At 62.9% G+C, this 19694-nt stretch overlaps 1 protein-coding gene across 2 annotated transcripts; it reads left to right on the top strand.

Annotated features, from left to right (window-relative positions):
• The first annotated feature begins 432 nt into the window (after nt 1-432).
• On the top strand, nt 433-8082 carry LHX3 (LIM homeobox 3). 2 transcript variants are annotated; one of them, XM_057548886.1, is made up of 6 exons: nt 433-520; nt 4802-4973; nt 5542-5744; nt 6443-6594; nt 6694-6865; nt 7664-8082. In XM_057548886.1, the coding sequence occupies exons 1-6, from the start codon at nt 433-435 to the stop codon at nt 8080-8082; spliced, it is 1206 nt and encodes a 401-aa protein (XP_057404869.1). The 2 variants fall into 2 exon arrangements, with proteins under 2 accessions (XP_057404869.1, XP_007194821.2); XM_007194759.2 differs by lacking the exon at nt 433-520 and adding an exon at nt 2522-2615.
• Nucleotides 8083-19694: the final 11612 nt, after the last annotated feature.

Below are 19694 nucleotides of genomic sequence, written 5' to 3'. Positions count from 1 at the left end.
GCCTGTCTGGAGGCCGATGGCGCTGGAGAGCCCACGGCCTGGACGCTGCCTTCCAGGAGGCCGGGAGCAGGAAAGAGCAGGAACGGCAGGTTGGAGCACCCGCTTGGGGCGAATCCCCAGCCTTAGGGCAGGCCTGGAGCTCAGGGCGGAGCTGGCTTACGCTGCCGCCCAGGCCTGGCGGCGGGGGGTGGGGCGGGCCGAGGGACCGGGGACCTGGGAATGTGTGGCGGCGGGCGGGGTCGGGGGAGGTGGGCGGCCGAGCGCCTCCTTCAGCACCGCGGACAGCGCCCGGCCCAGAGGCTCCCGTGTCTGGCCACGCTGCGCGCACAGGGACGCGGGGAGGGCCGAACCCTCCCGGGGGGCGTGGGTCACAGAGGAGGAGGAAGGAGCGCTGCCCGCACCACTTGGGCCCGGCCTGGCCCCGCGGCCGCGATGCTGCTGGAAACGGATCTCGAGGGCGACCGAGATCGGCCCGGGGCCCCCGCTGCCGCCGCTCTCTGCACCTTCAGCGGGACTAGGGGTAAGAGACCCGCCTGCCCCGCAGCCTCCAACCTGGGCAGGAAGACCCAGAAGGGAAAAACAGCAGGGTCGGCAGAGGCCAACAGAGGGACAGCGGGAAGGAATGGGTGCAGCTCACCAAGGGCAGGGAGGGAAAGAGTCTGGGGAGATCTCTGGCGGGACATGAGCCGGGAACCGGGGTGAGGGGAGGGGAGGCTGGCAGAGCCCTGAGTGGGCAGAGGGCCTGGAGCTCCCTGCGATGGTTCGGGAAGCCTGGACCTGCGCTCTAGTGTCCGTGGCTTTTTGCAGAGTGCCCCAAGAACAGAAGGGACCTCACAGGCATTTCTAGTGGGGAGGGGATGGGCAGAGAAAGGGCTGCCGAGTAAATCCAGAGACCCCACGCATCTCAGCTCCCACACACAGCCCAGCCCGGGCCTCGCCAGCCGGCCCAACTGCGCAGCACCGAGACCCCTGGGTCGGCCCACTGCCTAAACCGCCCTCCCCAAGGGCCATTCGATCGCAAGGACGTTGGGAAATAATGGAGGCATTGTTGGCCAGCCGGCCAGATGCCGAGCGCATGGGCCTGCCCGCCCCTTCCCCAGTCGGACCACACATGGCTCCTCTCAGGCAGGCCTCTGCAGCAGCTGACACTCAACGGCCGACACCCCAGCACACCCAGCACCCGCTTGGCTCCCCAGCTTGCACGCTCTTACTCTGTCCCGGGGAACAAATGTAGCACAGAGTGAAGGGGCCGGCGCTGGCTGCATGGGGCTTTGCTCAAACTGAGACATGGGGTCTGCTCAGAGCTAAGAGGAGCTTGCTTTTCCTGCCCAGGTCCTTCCAGGCCGGCCTCCAAATTAAAGTTTACAGACCAGGCCACTGGAGGCCAGGCGGAGGCAGGGTGAGGATGGGGCATTACTGCGGGACTCCCGGGTGGAGCCTCTGGGAGGGTGGCGTCCACCTCTAGTCCCCCAGTGCCTCCCGGGGTCCCTGCCCTCGCCATGCCCCGCACTGCCAGGGGCCCACACTGCTGTGTGCTGACTGGGGGTGACTGCAGGGGCTGGCCTGGCCTGTGGCCAGGTGCTGGATGCCCTCTGGGGTAGGTGCGTCTCTACCTGCAAGGATGGTGGGTTCCTGCAAGCTCACCTGTTTGGACTGGGGGCAGGGTGTGGGAAAATCGGGCACGGGGGCTTCCTCCTGTGCTAGCAGGGGTGCTGGCGGGTGGAGGGAAGTGAGAGTGGATCCCGGCTTTCCCAGCTCCATCCCTCCTGACCTGGAGTCTTGGCTGCATCCTGGAGTCTGAGCCGAGGACACTGGGTTTCCCTCCGGAGACTCACCCTGCTTCCCTGCGCCCACTGTGGGCTGCAGTTCCAAGGGTGGGACCCCGAAGCTGCTCAGAGCGGGAAGGTCTGAGGTTGGGTCCAGCTCCTGGTGGCTTCGCTGTGAGCCCTCGGGCGCCGCACTCACCCTCCCTGGGTGTTGGGTCGCGCTCATGCGACCAGACATTGTGACCAAGCCTCCCAGCTCGTACGTAGCCTCTCAAGTCCGAGACTCAGCGGCAGTAGGACCCGGCTCCCTCCCTGACCCCGAGGCTACCCGCGGGCTTTCACGCCCGAGCCCTGGCCTCAGCCCTGAGCCGGCGCCGGGGCAGGAAGCTGCCGGGCCCGGTCAAGCGCCCTCGGGCAGCTCCGGCCCGGCTCCTCCCCTGAGCGTCCCCGCCCTCGGGCCGGGCACTCGGGGTGGCGTCTGGGCACAGCAGTTCTCCGCGCAAAGGCGCGCGGAGTCCGCGGACGCCACCGGCGCGTCTCGGCGACCCCGGCCCCGCCCCGCGCCGCGGCCCCGCCCCCCGCCGCTCCGCCTCCCCGCGGCCCGAGCCTCCGGGCCCCTGGGCGGCCCGCGGGCGCAGCGCCCAGCAGCGCCGGGAGTCGTTCAGACGCCGGCCCGGGGCCTTTGAGGCCGTGGTCTCGCCGGGCCCCTGGAAAGTTCAGGGCCGGAGAGCCGCGGCGCCGGGCGGCGGGAACCCATGGAGGCGCGCGGGGAGCTGGTCCCGGGCCGGGAGTCGGCGGGCGGCGACCTGCTGCTGGCGCTGCTGGCGCGGAGGGAAGACCTGCGCCGAGGTGGGTGCCCGGGCCGAGCGGCTGCACCCGGGAGGGCGGACCCCGTGGAGACCCAGAGGTCCTCGCTCCCTTACCGGCCTGGCCACGGAGGCGGCGGGAGCCAGGGAACGCTGGCAGGAGTAGGTGCTAGGTCCCCAGCACAGCGCGTCCCTGCCTGGGCATCCCAGCAGCGAGGCTGCCTCTGGGCCCCTGGAGCTGTGTTGTCGGGTGTTTGGTCGTGGCGCACAGGCTGGGAAGAGGGGGGCGGGGGTGGCCTCACGGTCCCAGGACCTGTTCAGGAAATACTCGCCCTAATCGGGAGAGCGCACAGAGAGCAAACATGAGACCAAGTGACGACGGGGTAGGAGGATCTGCAAGAAGGCTGCCTGCACCCAGACCCTACACACTTTCCAGGGGAAGAGAGTCAAATGCAAGGGCCAGCGTGGAGCTGGACCCCGGCCGTAGAACACCCCTAGCTGGGGTCTCGGTGTCTGCACTCACATGCACCTGCTCTGTTGGCCCACTCGGGGCCGGTCCTCCTACAGGAAAGCCCCCAACTTCCCGGCGGCACCAGTCTCGCCCCCAGCGCCTTGGCTTCCTGTGAACTGGGATGGTTCTCCTCGGGCTTCCAAGCAGGCGGGACCCACAGGATGGAGATGGAGGCGGCCCTGGAGGGGTGGGGAAGAGCAGGGATGGAGCAGGTGGGAAAGGGGTTACATCCAGGCCATGGGGTCTCATCCGTCTCCTACTTATTTATTTATTTTCCGAAGGTTCCTGGGAGGGGTGGCCACAGGGGCTGGGAGGAAGGGGCGGGAGGGCGGAGAGAGAGGAAGGGAGGGGTGCGGGCTCTGGGCGAAACTGCTCAGGAGAGCCGGCGGGGATCGGCGGGCGGGCGCAAGGCTCTGCTGGGCCTCGCCAGCGCGGAGGGTAGGAGACCCCGCCAAGTCCGGAGTCGCCATGCAACGTAAGGCCCGGGTCGCCAGGGCTTCGCGAGAGCGCGAGGGGCGCGGCGGGAGCGGCTTTTGCCCGACGCGGGCTCCGCGGGTAGCGCGGCCGGGGCGCTGTCCGGGCCGCGGTGCTGAATCCGCGCTGCGCGGGCCTGTCCAGCCACCAGCTCTGTGCCGGGTGTCCTGGCTGCCCTGCCACCGCCGCCCGGGGTTGGGGGGCCAGGGCAGGCGGCAAATCCCGAGGCTCCACACCCAGGGCTACGGTTTTGCCCGACGCGGGACCCCCGTCCTTCGTGGTTTCCTGGGGCTGAGGGAGGTCCCTCTCCGGCCCTCTCACCGCTGCCAGGCCAGCCTGGGGCCGGAGGAGTCCGGCGTCAGTGAGGTGAGCGTGGTGAGGTGGTGCAATACTTCTGTACGTTCCAGTTCCTGCTCGTGGCTCTCTTCCCTCCGGAGACCTTTTCTAAAGTAACAGGGAGTCCTCACCCCATGAGCACCCTGAAAAGCCCCTCATGGACCTGTGGCTCCCTGCGTTTCCCCAGCCCGGTTCCCCTGCAGGCCTGCAGGCCCAGCGGAGCAGAAGCCAAGGGTCTCTGTGCGGAGCGCAAACTGCCGACTGTGAGCTCAGGCATCCACGTCTGAGCATGAGGGCAGCGGGTCCATGTGTCCAGTCCACTCACAAGGACCCTCACGGCCGCCCAAAGACAGGGGGGGCAGCAGCTTTTACTTTGGTGGCCTGCAGACAGGGCCACGGGGCCAGGCAGCCGCACCTGCAAGGAGCCCCTAGCCGCCATGGTGCTTAATTGTGCGAGTAATGAGGGCAACCGGGTGGCGGTTGCCCCACGCCCCACATGTGCCTGGCCTCCGGTGACGGCAAGGACCCGTTATCCAGCCCAGCCTCTAAGAGAGCACCTGGGGCGGGGGTTTCACTTGAGCTCAACGTGCGTCCTTCGTGCACTGGAAACATTTTGCAGTCGAAGGTATCTGGCCTAATGGGATGGCCTGGGCACCTTCCTGCTCATGGGCATGTTTCTAAACCTAGTTCCAGTTGTCCTGAATTTCAACTGTGTGCCGGGCTGTGGACTTCAGGGTCATGCACTCCCTGAACTTGGGGAGCTAGGCAGCCGCTCAAGCTGGCTGGGGAAGAGGGTGTGCAGGGAAGGGGGTCTCCTGGCAGCCCCGGTCCCAGGAGCTGGGGGGGAAGGTGAGGCCTCTCCCTCTGTGTGCGGTGCCCACGACCACTGGTGGCTCCTCTGCCTGCAGACGTCCCACTGTGTGCTGGCTGCGACCAGCACATCCTGGACCGCTTCGTCCTCAAGGCTCTGGACCGCCACTGGCACAGCAAGTGCCTCAAGTGCAGCGACTGCCACACGCCGCTGGCTGAGCGCTGCTTCAGCCGCGGAGAGAGCGTCTACTGCAGGGACGACTTCTTCAAGTGAGCCCGGCTGCCGCCTGGGAGGGAAGGGGTGGCTGCACTCTGCCCAGTGGAAAGGAGGCCGAGAGCGGGCCACCCCGAGGGACTCCCCGGACCCCCACAATAACCAAGTCTGGAGCCCCGAAAGCCCCCATCCCCAAACCCCTCCTTTTCCCCAGGCAGGGCGCTCGGGGGCCTCTCCGATGGCAGCTGGGCTAGCACATGAGCAATTTTTAAAAGTAATTAATTTTGTGAATCGTTGAAGCAGTCGTTAAAAAGATAACCCCAAGTTTGTAGCACTCCATTGGACTTACTCCCTCTTCATTTTGATCTTGTTTTTGTCCTTAATGCTGGGGATAGGGCGCCTACCAGGATTCACCTTCCCCTCCCAGCACAGAGGACCGCTGTGCTCCCCAGGGCCTCCGGATCCCCTTCTCGGTAGTCTGTGCGGCTCTGCTGGAGCTGCCCGGCAGGCGACCGGGGGCAGGGCCCGGGGGGAGCCTCCCTCCAGAAACCGCCCTGCGCGGCGCCGCGTTAGCTGCTCTCCTATCCGCCCGCCGCGCTGAGCTGCGCCCTGTGCGTCCCGCAGGCGCTTCGGGACCAAGTGCGCCGCGTGCCAGCTGGGCATCCCGCCCACGCAGGTGGTGCGCCGCGCCCAGGACTTCGTGTACCACCTGCACTGCTTCGCCTGCGTCGTGTGCAAGCGGCAGCTGGCCACGGGAGACGAGTTCTACCTCATGGAGGACAGCCGGCTCGTGTGCAAGGCAGACTACGAGACCGCCAAGCAGCGAGGTCAGTGGGAGGCGGCGATGGTCCCCGGGGTTGGCCTGGGCAGGGCCCATCCTCCCCTTTCCTCGCCTGCAAAATGGGGCTAAGGCCAGTCGGGATCGGCCGCGGAGGGATCCTTCCCTCCAGGGTCCTCCGCGAAGCGCTCACTACGGGGCGAGAAGTTAAGCACCTCCCCACCCCCAGGCCCCGGAGCTGGAGGTGGCGGGGACAGGTATCAGACCCGCTCCGGGGAAGCCGGGGTCTGGGGTCTTAGCGGCCGCCTCCCTTGGGAGCGCAGGGCTGTTGGTCTGAATTATGTGGATTAACTTTACGCGTCTGAATTATCTTCCTAAATCCTTGACCGTGAAGATCCGGCCCTACCCGCACCCTTGGAACAAAGAGGAACCCGGGGGGTGGTGGGGCGGCACTTGTCAGCGAGGGGCCGAGGCTGGAGGCGCCTGCGCCCCGATCCAGGGCCGCGGGGTCCTTAAAGAAAGCCGCCGCAGGGCCGCCCCTCGCAGGGCCCGGACGCCCCGCGCCGCGTTTTCTCCATCGCTCCCGGTGCCCGCGTCCCGCGAAACCCGCTGGCCTCCGCGGCCGAGACGGGCTGTCGCAGCGGCGGCGGCCGCAGTGGCCCCGACGTCCGCGCGCCCGGGGTGGGGGGGTGGGACCGCTGGGCAGCTGGACGAGCAGACCCAGGCTCACGGCTCCCCGCGGTGCAGAGGCCGAGGCCACGGCCAAGCGGCCGCGCACGACCATCACGGCCAAGCAGCTGGAGACGCTGAAGAGCGCCTACAACACCTCGCCGAAGCCCGCGCGCCATGTGCGCGAGCAGCTCTCCTCTGAGACCGGCCTGGACATGCGCGTCGTGCAGGTCAGCGCCCCGGCGCCCCCCGCCCGCCCTGCGAGCCGCTGGCCGGCAAGGGCCGCCCCGGTTCCAGGGCGCCGGCCACTCACCCGCCCCCGCCCCCAGGTGTGGTTCCAGAACCGCCGGGCCAAGGAAAAGAGGCTCAAGAAGGACGCGGGCAGGCAGCGCTGGGGCCAGTATTTCCGTAACATGAAGCGCGCCCGCGGCGGCTCGAAGTCGGACAAGGACAGCGTCCAGGAAGAGGGGCAGGACAGCGACGCCGAGGTCTCCTTCACCGGTATGGCGGGCGCGGGCGGCCCCCTCACCCGCAGCGCCCAGAGCGGCAGCCCCGAATGGGGCAGAGCATTGGGTTGATTGACTGCAGGGGGCCTGGAAATGTGAATGTTCTATAGGTCCTGGCCTCGTTAGCCTCACGTGTAAAACTCTCGTTTATAGACCCTGGGCCCCCATCCCCAAGCCCTGTGGTCTGGCCACTGCGGACCACTGCTCTTCCTCTGGAGGGGGACAGAACCCCTGTGACCCGAGGGCCTGTCCCTCAGCAGGCTTTGTCCTAGTGGGAGGGTCTGGGCTGTGACTTTGTCCCCCGGCACTTGCAGTGATTTTTAGGAAGGTGGCAGCACAATTTTGGGGTGATGAAAAGTCCGAGCTGCTTGGAGTTGGGGGAGGGTCCTCTCTGGAACCCGATTATCTCCTCCCAAACTAGGAAGACCCCCCACCCCTTAATGTCCATCCTCAGAAAGTTTGTGCAAGAGACTCTTTGGCAGCATTTGTGACCTTAAGCTACTCACCTAGCCTCTCTGGGACTTAACTTGTCTGCATAATTAGGCAGTCTTGGGATCGTACTGGAACCCTGGGCGCTGACTGGACTATTCCTGGCCCTGATCCCACCAGGGGAGCCCACCATTCCTTAGGCATCAGGTGGGATTGAGCTGAACAAACTCAGGGGTGGAGGGGGTGAGAGACTTGGGCTGACCTGTCGTGTGACGTGGGGCAGGTCACCCCTGCAGGGGGCACTGAGCGGGGCCAGAGGTGGCAGAGGGTGGGCACCGAGCAGCGCCCTCTGCTTCCACTGCAGATGAGCCAGCCATGGTCGAAATGGGCCCTGCCAACGGCCTCTACGGCAGCCTGGGAGAGCCTGCCCCAGCCTTGGGCCGGCCCTCGGGGGCCCCAGGCAGCTTCCCGCTGGAGCACGGAGGCCTGGCCGGCCCGGAGCAGTACCGAGAGCTGCGCCCCGGCAGCCCCTACGGCGTGCCCCCATCGCCTGCTGCCCTGCAGAGCCTCCCTGGCCCCCAGCCCCTCCTCTCCAGCTTGGTGTACCCGGATGCCGGCTTGGGGCTCGTGCCCTCGGGAGCCCCAGGTGGGCCCCCACCCATGAGGGTGCTGGCAGGGAACGGACCCAGCTCTGACCTCTCCACGGGGAGCAGCGGGGGCTACCCCGACTTCCCTGCCAGCCCCGCCTCCTGGCTGGACGAGGTGGACCACGCTCAGTTCTGACTGAGACCCCCGGCTCCGCCGAGCACTGGACTCGAGGGGTCTGGGCAGCACCGCGGCCCCTGGCTGGGGGGGTCTGGAGCTGAGCTCTCCTGTCCCAAAGCCCTGGACCCCTGCAGGACGCAGTGCCACCGGCGGGGGACAGGATGAGGACTCAGGGAGGGCTCGTTTCTGCGGAGTGCCCCCAGCCGCAGCCCCCTCCCCTAGGCAGAGGGACTCTCCAGGCTCCCATCTGAGAACCTCCTCCTCGGGACAGGGGGCCAGCCCACCTGGTGGCCGCTCAGCAAGCCTTGTTTTGTAAGCAGGTTTCTCCCGTTATCGACCAATTAACTGAGTGCTTGCTGCAGTTTCCAAACAGGAAATGTCACACACACACACACACACACACACACACACACACCCACCCACACACACACACACACCCACACACACACACCCAAGGCCAGGCCTTCACTCCGCTCTGGGGCCTCTGCCCCGACCAGCACAGCCCTCAGGCCGGAAGATGCTTTAATTTCTAAAATTAAAAAAAAACCATACTAATTGTGCTTTCATTTCCCAGGCTCCGTATGTCTGAGTTCTGTAGCCCCCTGGCCCCCCCACCTTTAGGTCAGAGGTTGGCCTGTCTGGCCAGGCAGGAGGCCACACCTGTGTCCTTCCTGGTCCCTCTGGGGGCCTCCCAGCCACCAACTCCTACCTTCCCGAGGAACCTCCTTACCCCTCTCCCCTGGGGCAACTGGCTCTAGATATTCCCGTTCTTCTGGGCTCCACTACCCTAGGCGGGGGGGGGGGGGGGGGGGTGGACTCTTTAAGCCCCTAAGGAACTCCCTACCAGTCACAGCCGCCCCCAGGCCCTCAGCGTCCAGGCTGAGCCCAGCCCCCCGATTTCCATTGCCAAACAGCCCCCAGTTCCCCCTCTCCACGGGCTCCAACTGCCAGAGGATTGGACGCCCCGCTGGAGAAGGCTGGAGCAGGGGCTCCTCCCGAGCCTGCGCTGCCCTCCTCGCCAGATGCTTTGCTGCCTGCCGCCTGCCACGGACACAAAGGCTGGCTGGGTGTGAATCCAAGTTATTCCTCAAGCCTGCATCCCAAGCTACCTGTTGGTTTTGTGACCGTCCCCTGTCTTTTATTTATTCTCTGACCATCGGTTCTTTCCCGGACTTCAATAAATTTGTCAGTAACCGTCGTTGGAAAGCCCGTACCTTTAATGATGCTGGGGGGTGCAGGCGGAGGGAGTCATTGGGAGTTGGGGACTGTTCTTTGAAAGCTGGAAGCCCCGGTGGAGTCGTTGTTGGCTCCTTGCCAGGGGTGGCACCTGGTGTGAACTGGGGCCCCTTTGTCCCTGGATCTCAGCCAGGCTTCCGAGCAGTGGAAGGAGATGTGAGAGAACAGACGGTCCAGCCATGGGTGGAGGGGCTGGGCCTTCCCGCTCTCTCCCTGGGAGAGGCGGGTGCTGGGGTGGCCAGGTGACACGACCAAGCAAAACTGCTCACAGCTGGGAGCTGGCTGCAGCAGGCGGAGGGGGGACTGCTGGAGTCGACCAGTCAGGACATTCAAGGAACGTGGTCACGGGGGTCTCTCCAACTTGGATTCCAGTCCCAGCCATCTGCTAACTTTCTGTGTGACCCTGGGCAAGTGACCTGCCCCCTCTGAGCCCTGCTTTCCTCCTGTGGAGACAGTGGTGACCGCCCCCTCCAAGGGTAGACATAAAAGGAGAGTTAGTGAATTTGGGGCCCCCCCAATCTTGCCCGAGGGCACAGGCCTGGCTCTTGTGTCCTTCACTGGACAATAGGGCACTGAGTTGGGTGGGTGAACAGGCCCCTAGTGGGGGGGAGGGGAGCTGGGCACCAGATCAGAGCAGAGGATGGGGGATAGGCTGAGGGTCCCCTGTGTGGGAAAGGAGGAGGGGGAGCTCCCCAGATGTCCCCTCGGCCAGGCAGCCCAAGGGGCTTTGGTCAAGTCACCCCCAGTCCCACTGGCCCTGGCAGGGACAGCTACCTCACCAGCACCCGCTCCTGCCCAGGACCCAGAGCATGTGGCCCCACCAGGAGGAATGTTGCTGGCAGCTCCCAGGCACACCTGGGCCCTGGGTATCTAATGGGGCAGAGGCACGCCAGGGTCAAGAAATGGGGGAGGCCCTCAGGAGAAAATTCGGGGGTGGGAGCAGAGGCCCTGATCTCCCTTCAGTCGGGGGGAGCGCCCGGGGAAGAGCCGTTTGAGCAGGGGTGGGGGTGGGTGGCTGAATTAGCCACTGGGGGACCCATGATGAGCAGAGGTGTCCAGCGGGAAGTGCAAGGAGTCCCAGGCTGGCCTGGGGGCTGGCGGTCAAAGGTCTCGGACTCCCAGGGGCGTGGCCGAGCGGCAGGTGGGGCGGGCTCCTGGGGGGAACCACTTTGGACTCTTTCTGGCAACGGAGACCCCGAGCGGAAAGCGGCTGAGCCCGGGTCGGATTCAGGATTTGGGGAGGGGGCCCTGGCGGCCGCGGGGCGGACGCTGCCTCCTCCGGCAGCCCCGAGGGGGGTATAAATTCTCAAATCGCGCCCCCCCCCAGCCTGGAGACCTCCCCCAGGCCGCCCGGGACCTTTCAGGCGCTGACAGGTTAATAAAGTGCCGGGTGTCCCCTCGGGGCCCTCCGCCTGCCTGCAGGTCCGGCCGTGCTCGCACCAGCTGGCGGCGCGTCGGGGCGGCATCGGGGCCCCAGGCCCAGCCCCCCCGGGCGGGGAGGAGAGTGGATGCCGCAGAGGCCGCGTCCGCCGGAGGAGACTAGCGCGCCCCGCGCCCCGGCCGGGACTGGGGGCGCGCGGGCGGCGGCTCAGCTGGGTCAGACCCGCGGTCACCGCTGCAGTGCCCGTTTGCACACCTCGCGGGTCTGTTTCCGCATCTGAGCTGAGCGCCAGCTCGCGCGTTATCCCTTTCCGCTCGCCCCACCCGGGCAGACACGCGGGCTCCCACCTCCGGGCCCCGCTCAGCCAGCGGACGTGACCTCGCACTGGAGGCCCAAGCCCGAACCCGAGGCTCGGAACCCCCAGTGAGGCGGTGGGCGGGGCAGACCTCTGGTGGGGAGGACCTCGGGCTGCGGGCCTTCCGCAGGGGAAGGTGGACGCCCCATCTTTCGGTCCCCGTCTGCAGGGGTCACCTGGAAACCACAACTTATTTCCAACCAGGCGGGGCGTCTAAGCGCTTGTGGGTGGCAGCCCAGGATGCGGGCTCCCGGCGCGCCCTCTCGCCGCAGAACCGGGCGGGGGGCGCCCAGCTCCGAGTCCGAGGACCGGCCCTGGGGTCTCGGGGCCTCGGAGGGGACCCGCTCACGAGGGGCCCGCCGCTGCCGGGCAGGCCACTCCCCGGCCCAAAAGGCTCCGGGCGCCGCCAGCGAGGAACCGAGCACGAAAGGGCGCCGCGAAGCCGGTGGGCGCCGGGCGGGGGTGGGGGCGGGGGCGGGGCGGCCTGCGGGACTTTGGGGGAGGGGCGGCGCCGCGCCCTCCCAGGACCCCGACCGAACTGCGGCGAGCGGGAGGGGCGCCGCAGGCTCGGGGTGGGAGGCACCCTGGCGGGGACGCGGGACCCACTTGAGCTTTTTTCGTGGAGGGGGGACGGGGGCTAGGGCTCGTCAACTTTTTTTTTACAGTTATCTCTTTATCATAATAATTAGAACATTAAATTTTAACATAAGCAGAATACTCATCTTGACATATACATTGTTGTTAATTTTTGAACCCGGCGATTGTATACATTATCAAACGTAAATACCTGAATAATAAAAAGAATAATTTCGACCAGTGACCAGTACATAAAAGGACTTCTTTCCTTTTAAATATAAAATTTGCACAGGGGATGAAGGACCACAGGGAATCAGAGACACACCTCTCTCCCTGAGATCAGGGGACGCGCCGCTCCCCTTCCTGCGTTAACTCCCTCCTCCCCACCTGCTGGCAGGAGGGGGCGGACGTATCTTGGGGACTGGTCCCCCGACTGGGGCAGGAGGGGGCTGGGGGCCCCAACCCCGGGGGCTTGCCTAGTTGAGGAGCAAAACGATAAATCAGTGGGTTTTCAAAGGAATCAGTCTGGAGCGCTAAATCCCAGGAGCTGTAATGATCAATTCTTTAAGCCCATAATTGTTCAAATTACTCTGAGCAACATAAAACATTAATTTTAAGAAATTTAATAGAAAAAAGCTCTTTAAATCCGCAACGAGATAAATGACACCCAGCATGACGACCTTTTTCCATACCTTGGTGACATTGAATAATCTGAAAGTTATTTACATTTTCATTCTTCGTGGAAAGTGTTGACAAGCTTTTGGCCGTGGGCGAGGTGCACAGTGGCACGGAGGGGCCCCCTCCCCCCTAATTAATGGGGGAGCAGCGACTTCATACGCAGAATTTTCATCAGTCTGCCTGGGTGACCTGCGGTGACGGCTTCCCCCGCCGCCCCCGGAGCTGATGCAACTTGGCTCATTTTTTACCATAAAAATATTCCCTCCTGACCAGCGGAGCCCCCCTCAGCATTCAAAAATAGATACAAGCCTAAGAAGCAAGCCATCACGGGGCCATCACAGGGATGGAGTCCAAGGCCAAACCTGGAGAAAAGTACAGATTCTGCAGACCCCGCAGTCAGCGAAGCGTGTGTGTGGGAGTGCGTGTGAGGGTCACAGTGGGTGTGGAGGCCATCCCTGGAGAAGTGGCCACAAGCCCCCAGACACTCACACAGCCCTCAGACCCTCAGTTGCATGTGTTCCCAAGAGCCCGTCCAGGTTGTGGAGTGTGACCTGTCAGGGGTCCACCCGGCTGACATCTGCAGAGCTGGGGTGAGGCTAGGTCTGGGGAGCCTGAGAGACACAGGGTAGGGATGACCTGGACTCCCCACTGAGTCCCACGTCTGTGGTTATGGACCTGGTAGAGCACAGGCTTGGGTCAATGGACTCGGGGACCCTCCCATCCGTGCTACTTACTCACTGCAGCTGTGTGACCATGGGTGAGCCGCTCAACCTCTCTGAGCCTGCAAAGGGCAGCAAGTGCAACCTCCTTTCCAGGCTTCCTGGGAGGCTTACCAAGGCAAAGCCGGAAACAAGCATGAATGAAGTGCTCGGCAAACCTTGGGGCAGCACCTAAGCCACCTTCCTCAGGTTCTGAGGGCAAATCCCATTGACCTGGAGGAGGCGGAACCCACCAGACCCGCCGGACCTGCACATACTCATGACTCAGAACACAGAGCTACGTGCAGAACAGATGCACACGCGACACTCACATGCAGGCACGCTCACCCGTGAGCACATTCACCCACTCTCTACACGGCTCACACTCACAACCCCCCACCCATGCTCTTTGAGGGCAATGACATGTGAACCATGGGAGGGACCTCTAGCCTGTTGTCACAGAGGTCAAATACCCCCTCGGCCAGGTTAGATCAGACCTGCCCTGAGGCAGGGGCATGGACAGAGTTGCCCCAGGACTTTCTCCCTAACTTGTGGGTCTGGTGGCTGTGAGGGAAACATGGCTTCCGTGCTGAGGTTCTGGGGCCCTGGTGTGCCCCGTGCTTCTGAATGGAGCATTTCCAAATCGAGGGGTGGGGAACCCAGACGGGGTCAGAGGTGGCTTACATCCATCTACCCTGCTCCGGCCAGGGTCTGCCCCACTGGCAGGCAGGAAGGGGGAGGGTGGGGAGTGGCCGGAGGAGGTCCTTGTCCACGTGGACCGCGTCCTGGAACCTGAGAGCCTGGAGGGAAGCCCACGTCCACCTCGCCCCCACGCCTGTGGTCCACACTCAGCACCTCTGCAAGCCCTGTTTCCTCATCCGTCAAAGGGGCTGATCCTGGCCATCGAGCATGGGAGGAGCCGCTCACGGCACGAGGCACCAGGGAAACAGGCATCAGAGCCCTGGGAGACGCTGCTTCACACCCTCGGGATGGCCACAGTCATAAGGACAACGGGAGCGGGAGAAGTTGGAGCCCTGGGCACCGCTGGTGGGAATGTTCACAACGCAGCCACTGAGGAGAACAGGCTGTTGGTTCCAAAGCCGTAAACGTAGAATCACCAAGTGATCCAACCATTCCACTCCTAGATCAAACCCAAAGGAACTGAAAACAGGGACTCAGACAAATACCTGTACAAGTATGTTCACAGCAGCCAAAAGGTGGAAATGGCCCAAATGTCCATCAATACATAAATTAATTTTAAAATGTGGTCCATCCATACCACAGAGTGGGGCATGGACATGATACAACATGGAGGGCACTTGGAAATGTCATGCTGGGTGGAGGAAGCCAGACACAAAAGGCCACACGTTGTATGTAATTCAGTTTCTATTAAATGTCCGGAACAGGTGGATCCACAGCAAGAGAAAGTAGATTCGTGGCTGTGGGGTGGGCGGGGATAGGGAGTGGCTTCTAATGGGTCCGGGGTTTCTATCTGGGGTGATGGCTGCACCTCGTAGGCTTCAGAATGGTTAATTTTATGTTATGTGAATATCACCTCAATTTTTTTTTAAAGTCTTTATTGAATTTGTTACAGTATTGTTTCTGATTTATGTTTTGGTTTTTCCCCGGGGTGGCACGTAGGATCTTAGCTCCCCGACCAGGGATCGAACCGCTACCCCCTGCACTGGAAGGCGAAGTCTTAACCACTGGACGGCCGGGGAAGTCCCTCACCTCAATTTTATAAAGGGGGCACCACTCACCCCTCCCAGGCAGGCCTGGCTCACAGCCTGTCGGCAAACAGGAAATCACGTGATTGAGGAGAGCAAGCAGGACCACGTAAGAGCCCTCCCTCCTCACCCCCCGCCCCCCACCCCCGCCCTGCTGGGTCATGGAGTCAGCCAGCATCAGCGTCCCACCCCTCCAAATGCTTCCCCTCCCCAGAGTGGTCCCTGGAAGCCCCTCTCCCGGGAGACCCTCCCCTCCACTCCCCTCCCCCTCCAGGGCGGAGCACACAGAGGGTCCCCAGCGCTGCTGCCCGGGACAGGGGATGGTGCATCTGTGGTGGGGTCCATGGGCCCCACCTGCAAGGCAGGAGTCTGGCCGCAGAGGGACCCTCCCCAGCTGAGTTCAGCGGCCCAGTGTCACCAGCTTCCAGCAAGTGACAGGAATGGATGTTAAGGACCCGCTCCCCTTCCTGGAAAGGGCTTGTCTGGAGAGGAGGGGGGCTTGGGAGACCCCACTGGTTGGGGGAGGCCCTTGGCACAGGCGGAAAGTGCATTTACAGCCCCCAGCCCCTGGGGCCTGGTGGTCATTTGGGGAGTGTCTGTGTCCTGGCCCCCTGGCCATTGTACCCAAGCTAGCCTGCCCTGACCACCAGCCTTGTTTGACTTCCAGAAAGGTCAGAAGTCGAGACCTGTGATGTTCCCGGGTGATATGGTGATGCGGTGACACACTCTCTTCACATGCTGCCCCCTGCCCCCGCCCCGTTTTCTTTCTTTGCTGGGGTAACAATGCTGGCTGCAGGCAGGGCAGCTGGCCCAGCGCCGGGGGCAGCCCCTGCAGCCTCTGCACTGGAGGGACTCGCCCTGGCCTCTCTGGGGGGCAGGGGAGGCCAGCCAGCCACCACCACCAGCGCTGAGCTGTGGGGACCGGCCCCCAGGTGATGGCAGGTGGGTGAAGAGAGAGATGGGTGCCCGGCCCTTAGAAGGGGGGAGCCACCAGCCTGCGACGGGTGCCTGGCATCCCAGGTGGGGGTGGGGGGAGCGTCCCTCACCATCTCCTCCAGCGATGGCCTCAGGAGCCCGGCTCATCCTGGGGCCACGAGGCTCTTACACCTTCCAGAGGATTCCTTTTTGGCTGGTCAGGCAGAAGCCTCTCAGTAGTTTGCACTCAAGACCTTAAACTGGACTTTCCTTGGGGAGGTTGGCAGCTCTCTCTCTCCCTGACAAAGGCTTTGTTCAGAGCTCCGGCTAATCTTTAGAATGACAAGGTTTAAAATTTAATTAGCAAGTTCCTCTTATGCAAACTCTCCTCATTAAACTAAGTGTCCTATTAGTTAAAATGAAGCCCGGTGCAGGGTGGGATTTGGATACAGGCTGGCTGGCCGGGCAGAGACGGATAACGAGGCAGGAAATTTTATGGGCGGCCTTGGCGGCTCCACGTTGGGTCATAACTTAGGGGGGCGGAATTCTCTCCTAGTCCTTCAGGTGACATCAGGCGTCAGAACCCGGAGGGAGAAGCAGGCTGGCTGGCGGGGAGGCTGTCAGGGAGGTAAAATATGGGGGCGTGGGAGACGCTGCAGCCTGGAGAGGTGATGTCACCGGTGGGGACCACTGAGCCCGGGGCCCTACCAGGTATTTGAAAAACGGGTGGGTGGCTGCTGGTGGGAGCTGCCGGGGCCCTCCTGGGGTCTCCTGGGGGTCCCCGCTCTCCTGTCCCATCTCCCAGGTCCGGGGCCGCCTGCTCAGCCACCAGGAGGCAGAGGCCACAGTCAGTGTTCATAAACTAACGTGAATGGCTTATGTTTTGCTTATGAAAGTAATATACGCTCATCGTGCAAAATTTGAAAAACAGAAAAACACACCTCACCCCACCTGCAAAGGCACTGAGTTCCTCTAACCAAAGATACCATTTTGGTATTGCTCCTTCCAGACTTTGTTCGCTGGGGCGTATATGTCTTGGGTGGGTTGCATCTGTACACAACTGCTTTGTGACCTGCTTCTTCTCTTGGGTGTCGCACCATGGCCATTTCCTGGGCCACCAAATGTCCCTTCTGAGATGTGTCTGCTGGAGGCCTTATCTGAGGTCTGACTGGCCGTTTAGGCCCCTCCCACCGTTTGTACTGGGCTCCTGGGGGTGTCAGCTCCTGGCAGAGCAGACCAGGTCCAGCCTGGGCAGGAGGGGGCAGCTCACCGGGCTGAAGGGAGCACGCTAGCACAGCCTGTTCCTACCTGCGTGCCCTAGAGTCCAGAGCTGTTGGCCCAGGACCCACTGGGGAAGGGTCAGCATCTTCCTTCTGTGTAGACTTGCTCTTCTTTTCTAGAAGGTTCCCATACCAAAGCTACTCCCACCCCCCATCTGTAATCCCCCCTGTCTCTGATGGGGCTCTGAGCACAGTTTGGGGGAGCCCACAGCCATCTCCGTGGCTCCCACCCCACCCCTAGCTCTCTCCTCCTCCCCTGGGGGTCGCTGGCTTGGTCCTGTGGACTTTCTCCAACTTCGGCCAAGGGCCCCCGCTCTCGGAAGCTCCTGAGTGCTCTGCACGAGTCCTTGGCATTGTGCATTGTGCCAGCGTGGTGGCTCTGGCCTGGGGGTGGGTGAACGTGGTTATAGGCTTGGGGAGGTCCGGGGGGGCACTGAGAGGAAGCAAGGGGTCTCCCTCCGGGAGCAAATGGGTGGAATCTTTCCAGTCAGAGGAGGGTTGGCGTCTGGGCTTAGATGTTGGCTTTGGGCGGCTTTCAGCCAGGCGTCTCTGGAGCACACGGTGATGGGGTGACGGTTGAGGCTGGAGGGGGCGCCCTGGGGAGCAGCTGGTGGAGGGGCAGGAGGTGGGTCCACACCGGGACGGGTGGAGCTGCCGGAAAACCACGAGGCGGCCCAGAACCACGCTGCCATTCCTCCTCATTACCCGTTCCTGTAAGTGTCATTGTCGCCCTCACACAGAGACCGCACGCCTTTCCCAGGCTTTGGGCCCCTTGTGCCGGGTCCCCCACCTCTGTGCCATCCTTAACCCGACAGCGTTCTCCACCACCGGCTCCCAGCCCCTCCTCCGGCCCAGGCATGCAGGCGTATGGCCTCCCAGCTGGCCAATGAGCTGGGGGCTCCCAGCGGGTCTGGGGGCTGATGCAGAGGGCCGGCCCCGGGGAAGAGGCCTGTGCAACCGCTCACCCATCCCGGTGGCCTGCGCCCTCCACCCCTACATCTGGCCGTCCGTCTCACCCATCTGGCCCTTTGTGTGTCGGCTGCAGTTGGCGGGCGGGTGGGCAGGCGCCCCACTAGGTCTAGGCAGGCGGCAGTCCCGTCCCCAAGAGACCCGGCCGGCCTCCTGTCACCGCCTTTAACAAACCCTCTGAGGAATTTTTCAGTGGAACCGTCTCCTGACTTCCCCCAGTCGCTGGCGAGGAGAGGGGTCAATGAGCCTGGGGTCGAGGGGGATGGGGGAGCCCAGGCAGCCGCAGGGGGCACAGCCGCCCCCTTCCTCCTGTGCCCAGGCCCAGCGGGACTTTCCGTCCCCGCACCCTGCAGCGCTGGTCCAGCTCCACCGTCCCAGGGCCTCCCAGAGCCGGGGATGTGACCCAGGGCAGCAGCCGAGTGAGGGGGCAGCGGCGGGGAGGGAAGCAACTTTAACTCAGGAAAATGCAGAATTAAGGATGGGAATGTTTCCCCACTTGGGGTTTAAGGAATCTGTGTGTTTGCTGTTTTCTGTTTTCATCTGGGTCCGTTAGTCATCAGCCAGCTTGTGATTCCAACCGATACATTTAATTAAATGACCGATTCCAACTTTTAGGGTCAATCTCTTACTAACTTTGTAAACCGCACTGGAAACATAAGAAGACATAAGAGTCTCTGTGTTTCCAAGTTTACTGTGGTTTTTTTTGATACACAATGATTTATGCTTTGGGGAATTTTTCTTTGTTCCGTCCAGAAACCAAAGTTACGAACAAAGAGACAAAATATTAAGGTCGTTAAGTGGATTTTAAATGTTTAAGGGCCTTTCATTGAGTTGCAGAAGTTCCTTAACATTGTTCTTAGCATTTGCTAAGCTTCGTAAGAGAATTATATTTGTAAACTGAACTTAAAAACTTAGCAAACAACTAGAGTTTTGAGTTAATTGAATATTTGAAAAACCAGATTACACTGAATAATCTTTTTTATGAGAAAAAAAAGAGAACATTCCAGAGCACAGGATAAATTAATAGCACTCGGGCTATTTTGTCCTCCGAGCGAGTGTCCTCTGGGTCTGAGGTGGCAGATGCTCCTCCCCACTCCTGCTGCGGGCTGAGTCATGTCCCCTCTAAAGAGGTGTCCGTGTCCTCAGCCCCAGTACCTGCGAATGGAAACTTATTTGGAAATCGGGTCTTTGCAGGTGTGATCAAATTAAGAGGAGGCCGGGCTGGGGTGGAGTGGGCCCTTACCCTGAGTAGTGTCCTTCAGAGAAGAGGGAAATTTGGACCCGGGGACACAGGGAGACACAGGGGAAGATGGCGCTGTGATGACACAGGCAGAGACGGGGTGATGCTTTACGAGCCAACGGACGCCGGGGACTGCGGGCTCCACCAGAAGCTAGAGAAGGGCCTGGAACGGAGGAGCCAGCCCAGCGGACACCGGGATTTCAGACTTGTGGCCTCTAGGGCTGGGAGGGGGTACGTATCTGTCCTTCCGCCGCCCAGGGTGTGCTGCCTTGTCACCGTGGCCCCCTGCAGGGAGGATTCTCAGCTCCACCCCAGGCCAGCGTCCAGAGCTAACCAGCCCCGAGGAGGTCCGCTCAGGACCTGGTGAGGGGCACACAGGGCCCTGCTCACCCCAGGCCCGGGGTGAAGCTAGTCAGCTGGGTGCAGAGCCGGGTGCAGGGCATCCCCAGGGGGCCTCTGTCCTTCCCCCGCCGGGGCTGCCCCTGGATGCCCGCAGCCCTGCCCACCGCAGCCGGGCCCGTCCCCTTTGGCTGCCCAGCGGATGTGGACATCTGCAACTTCACCTACAGCCCAAC

The sequence above is a fragment of the Balaenoptera acutorostrata genome, chromosome 6 (assembly GCF_949987535.1).
Source record: "Balaenoptera acutorostrata chromosome 6, mBalAcu1.1, whole genome shotgun sequence".
Taxonomy (NCBI): Eukaryota; Metazoa; Chordata; class Mammalia; order Artiodactyla; family Balaenopteridae; genus Balaenoptera; species Balaenoptera acutorostrata.
The sequence above is the reverse complement of the archived record's forward strand: the minus strand, read 5'-3'. Positions and strand labels throughout refer to the sequence as shown.

Coding starts and splice junctions, on each gene's coding strand:
- LHX3 (XM_007194759.2), top strand. CDS start 2,522: ATGGAGGCGCGCGGGGAGCTGGTCCCGGGCCGGGAGTCGGCGGGCGGC. Junction 5,745..6,442: donor CGAGACCGCCAAGCAGCGAG/GTCAGTGGGAGG, acceptor CCCGCGGTGCAG/AGGCCGAGGCCACGGCCAAG. Junction 6,595..6,693: donor TGGACATGCGCGTCGTGCAG/GTCAGCGCCCCG, acceptor CCCCGCCCCCAG/GTGTGGTTCCAGAACCGCCG.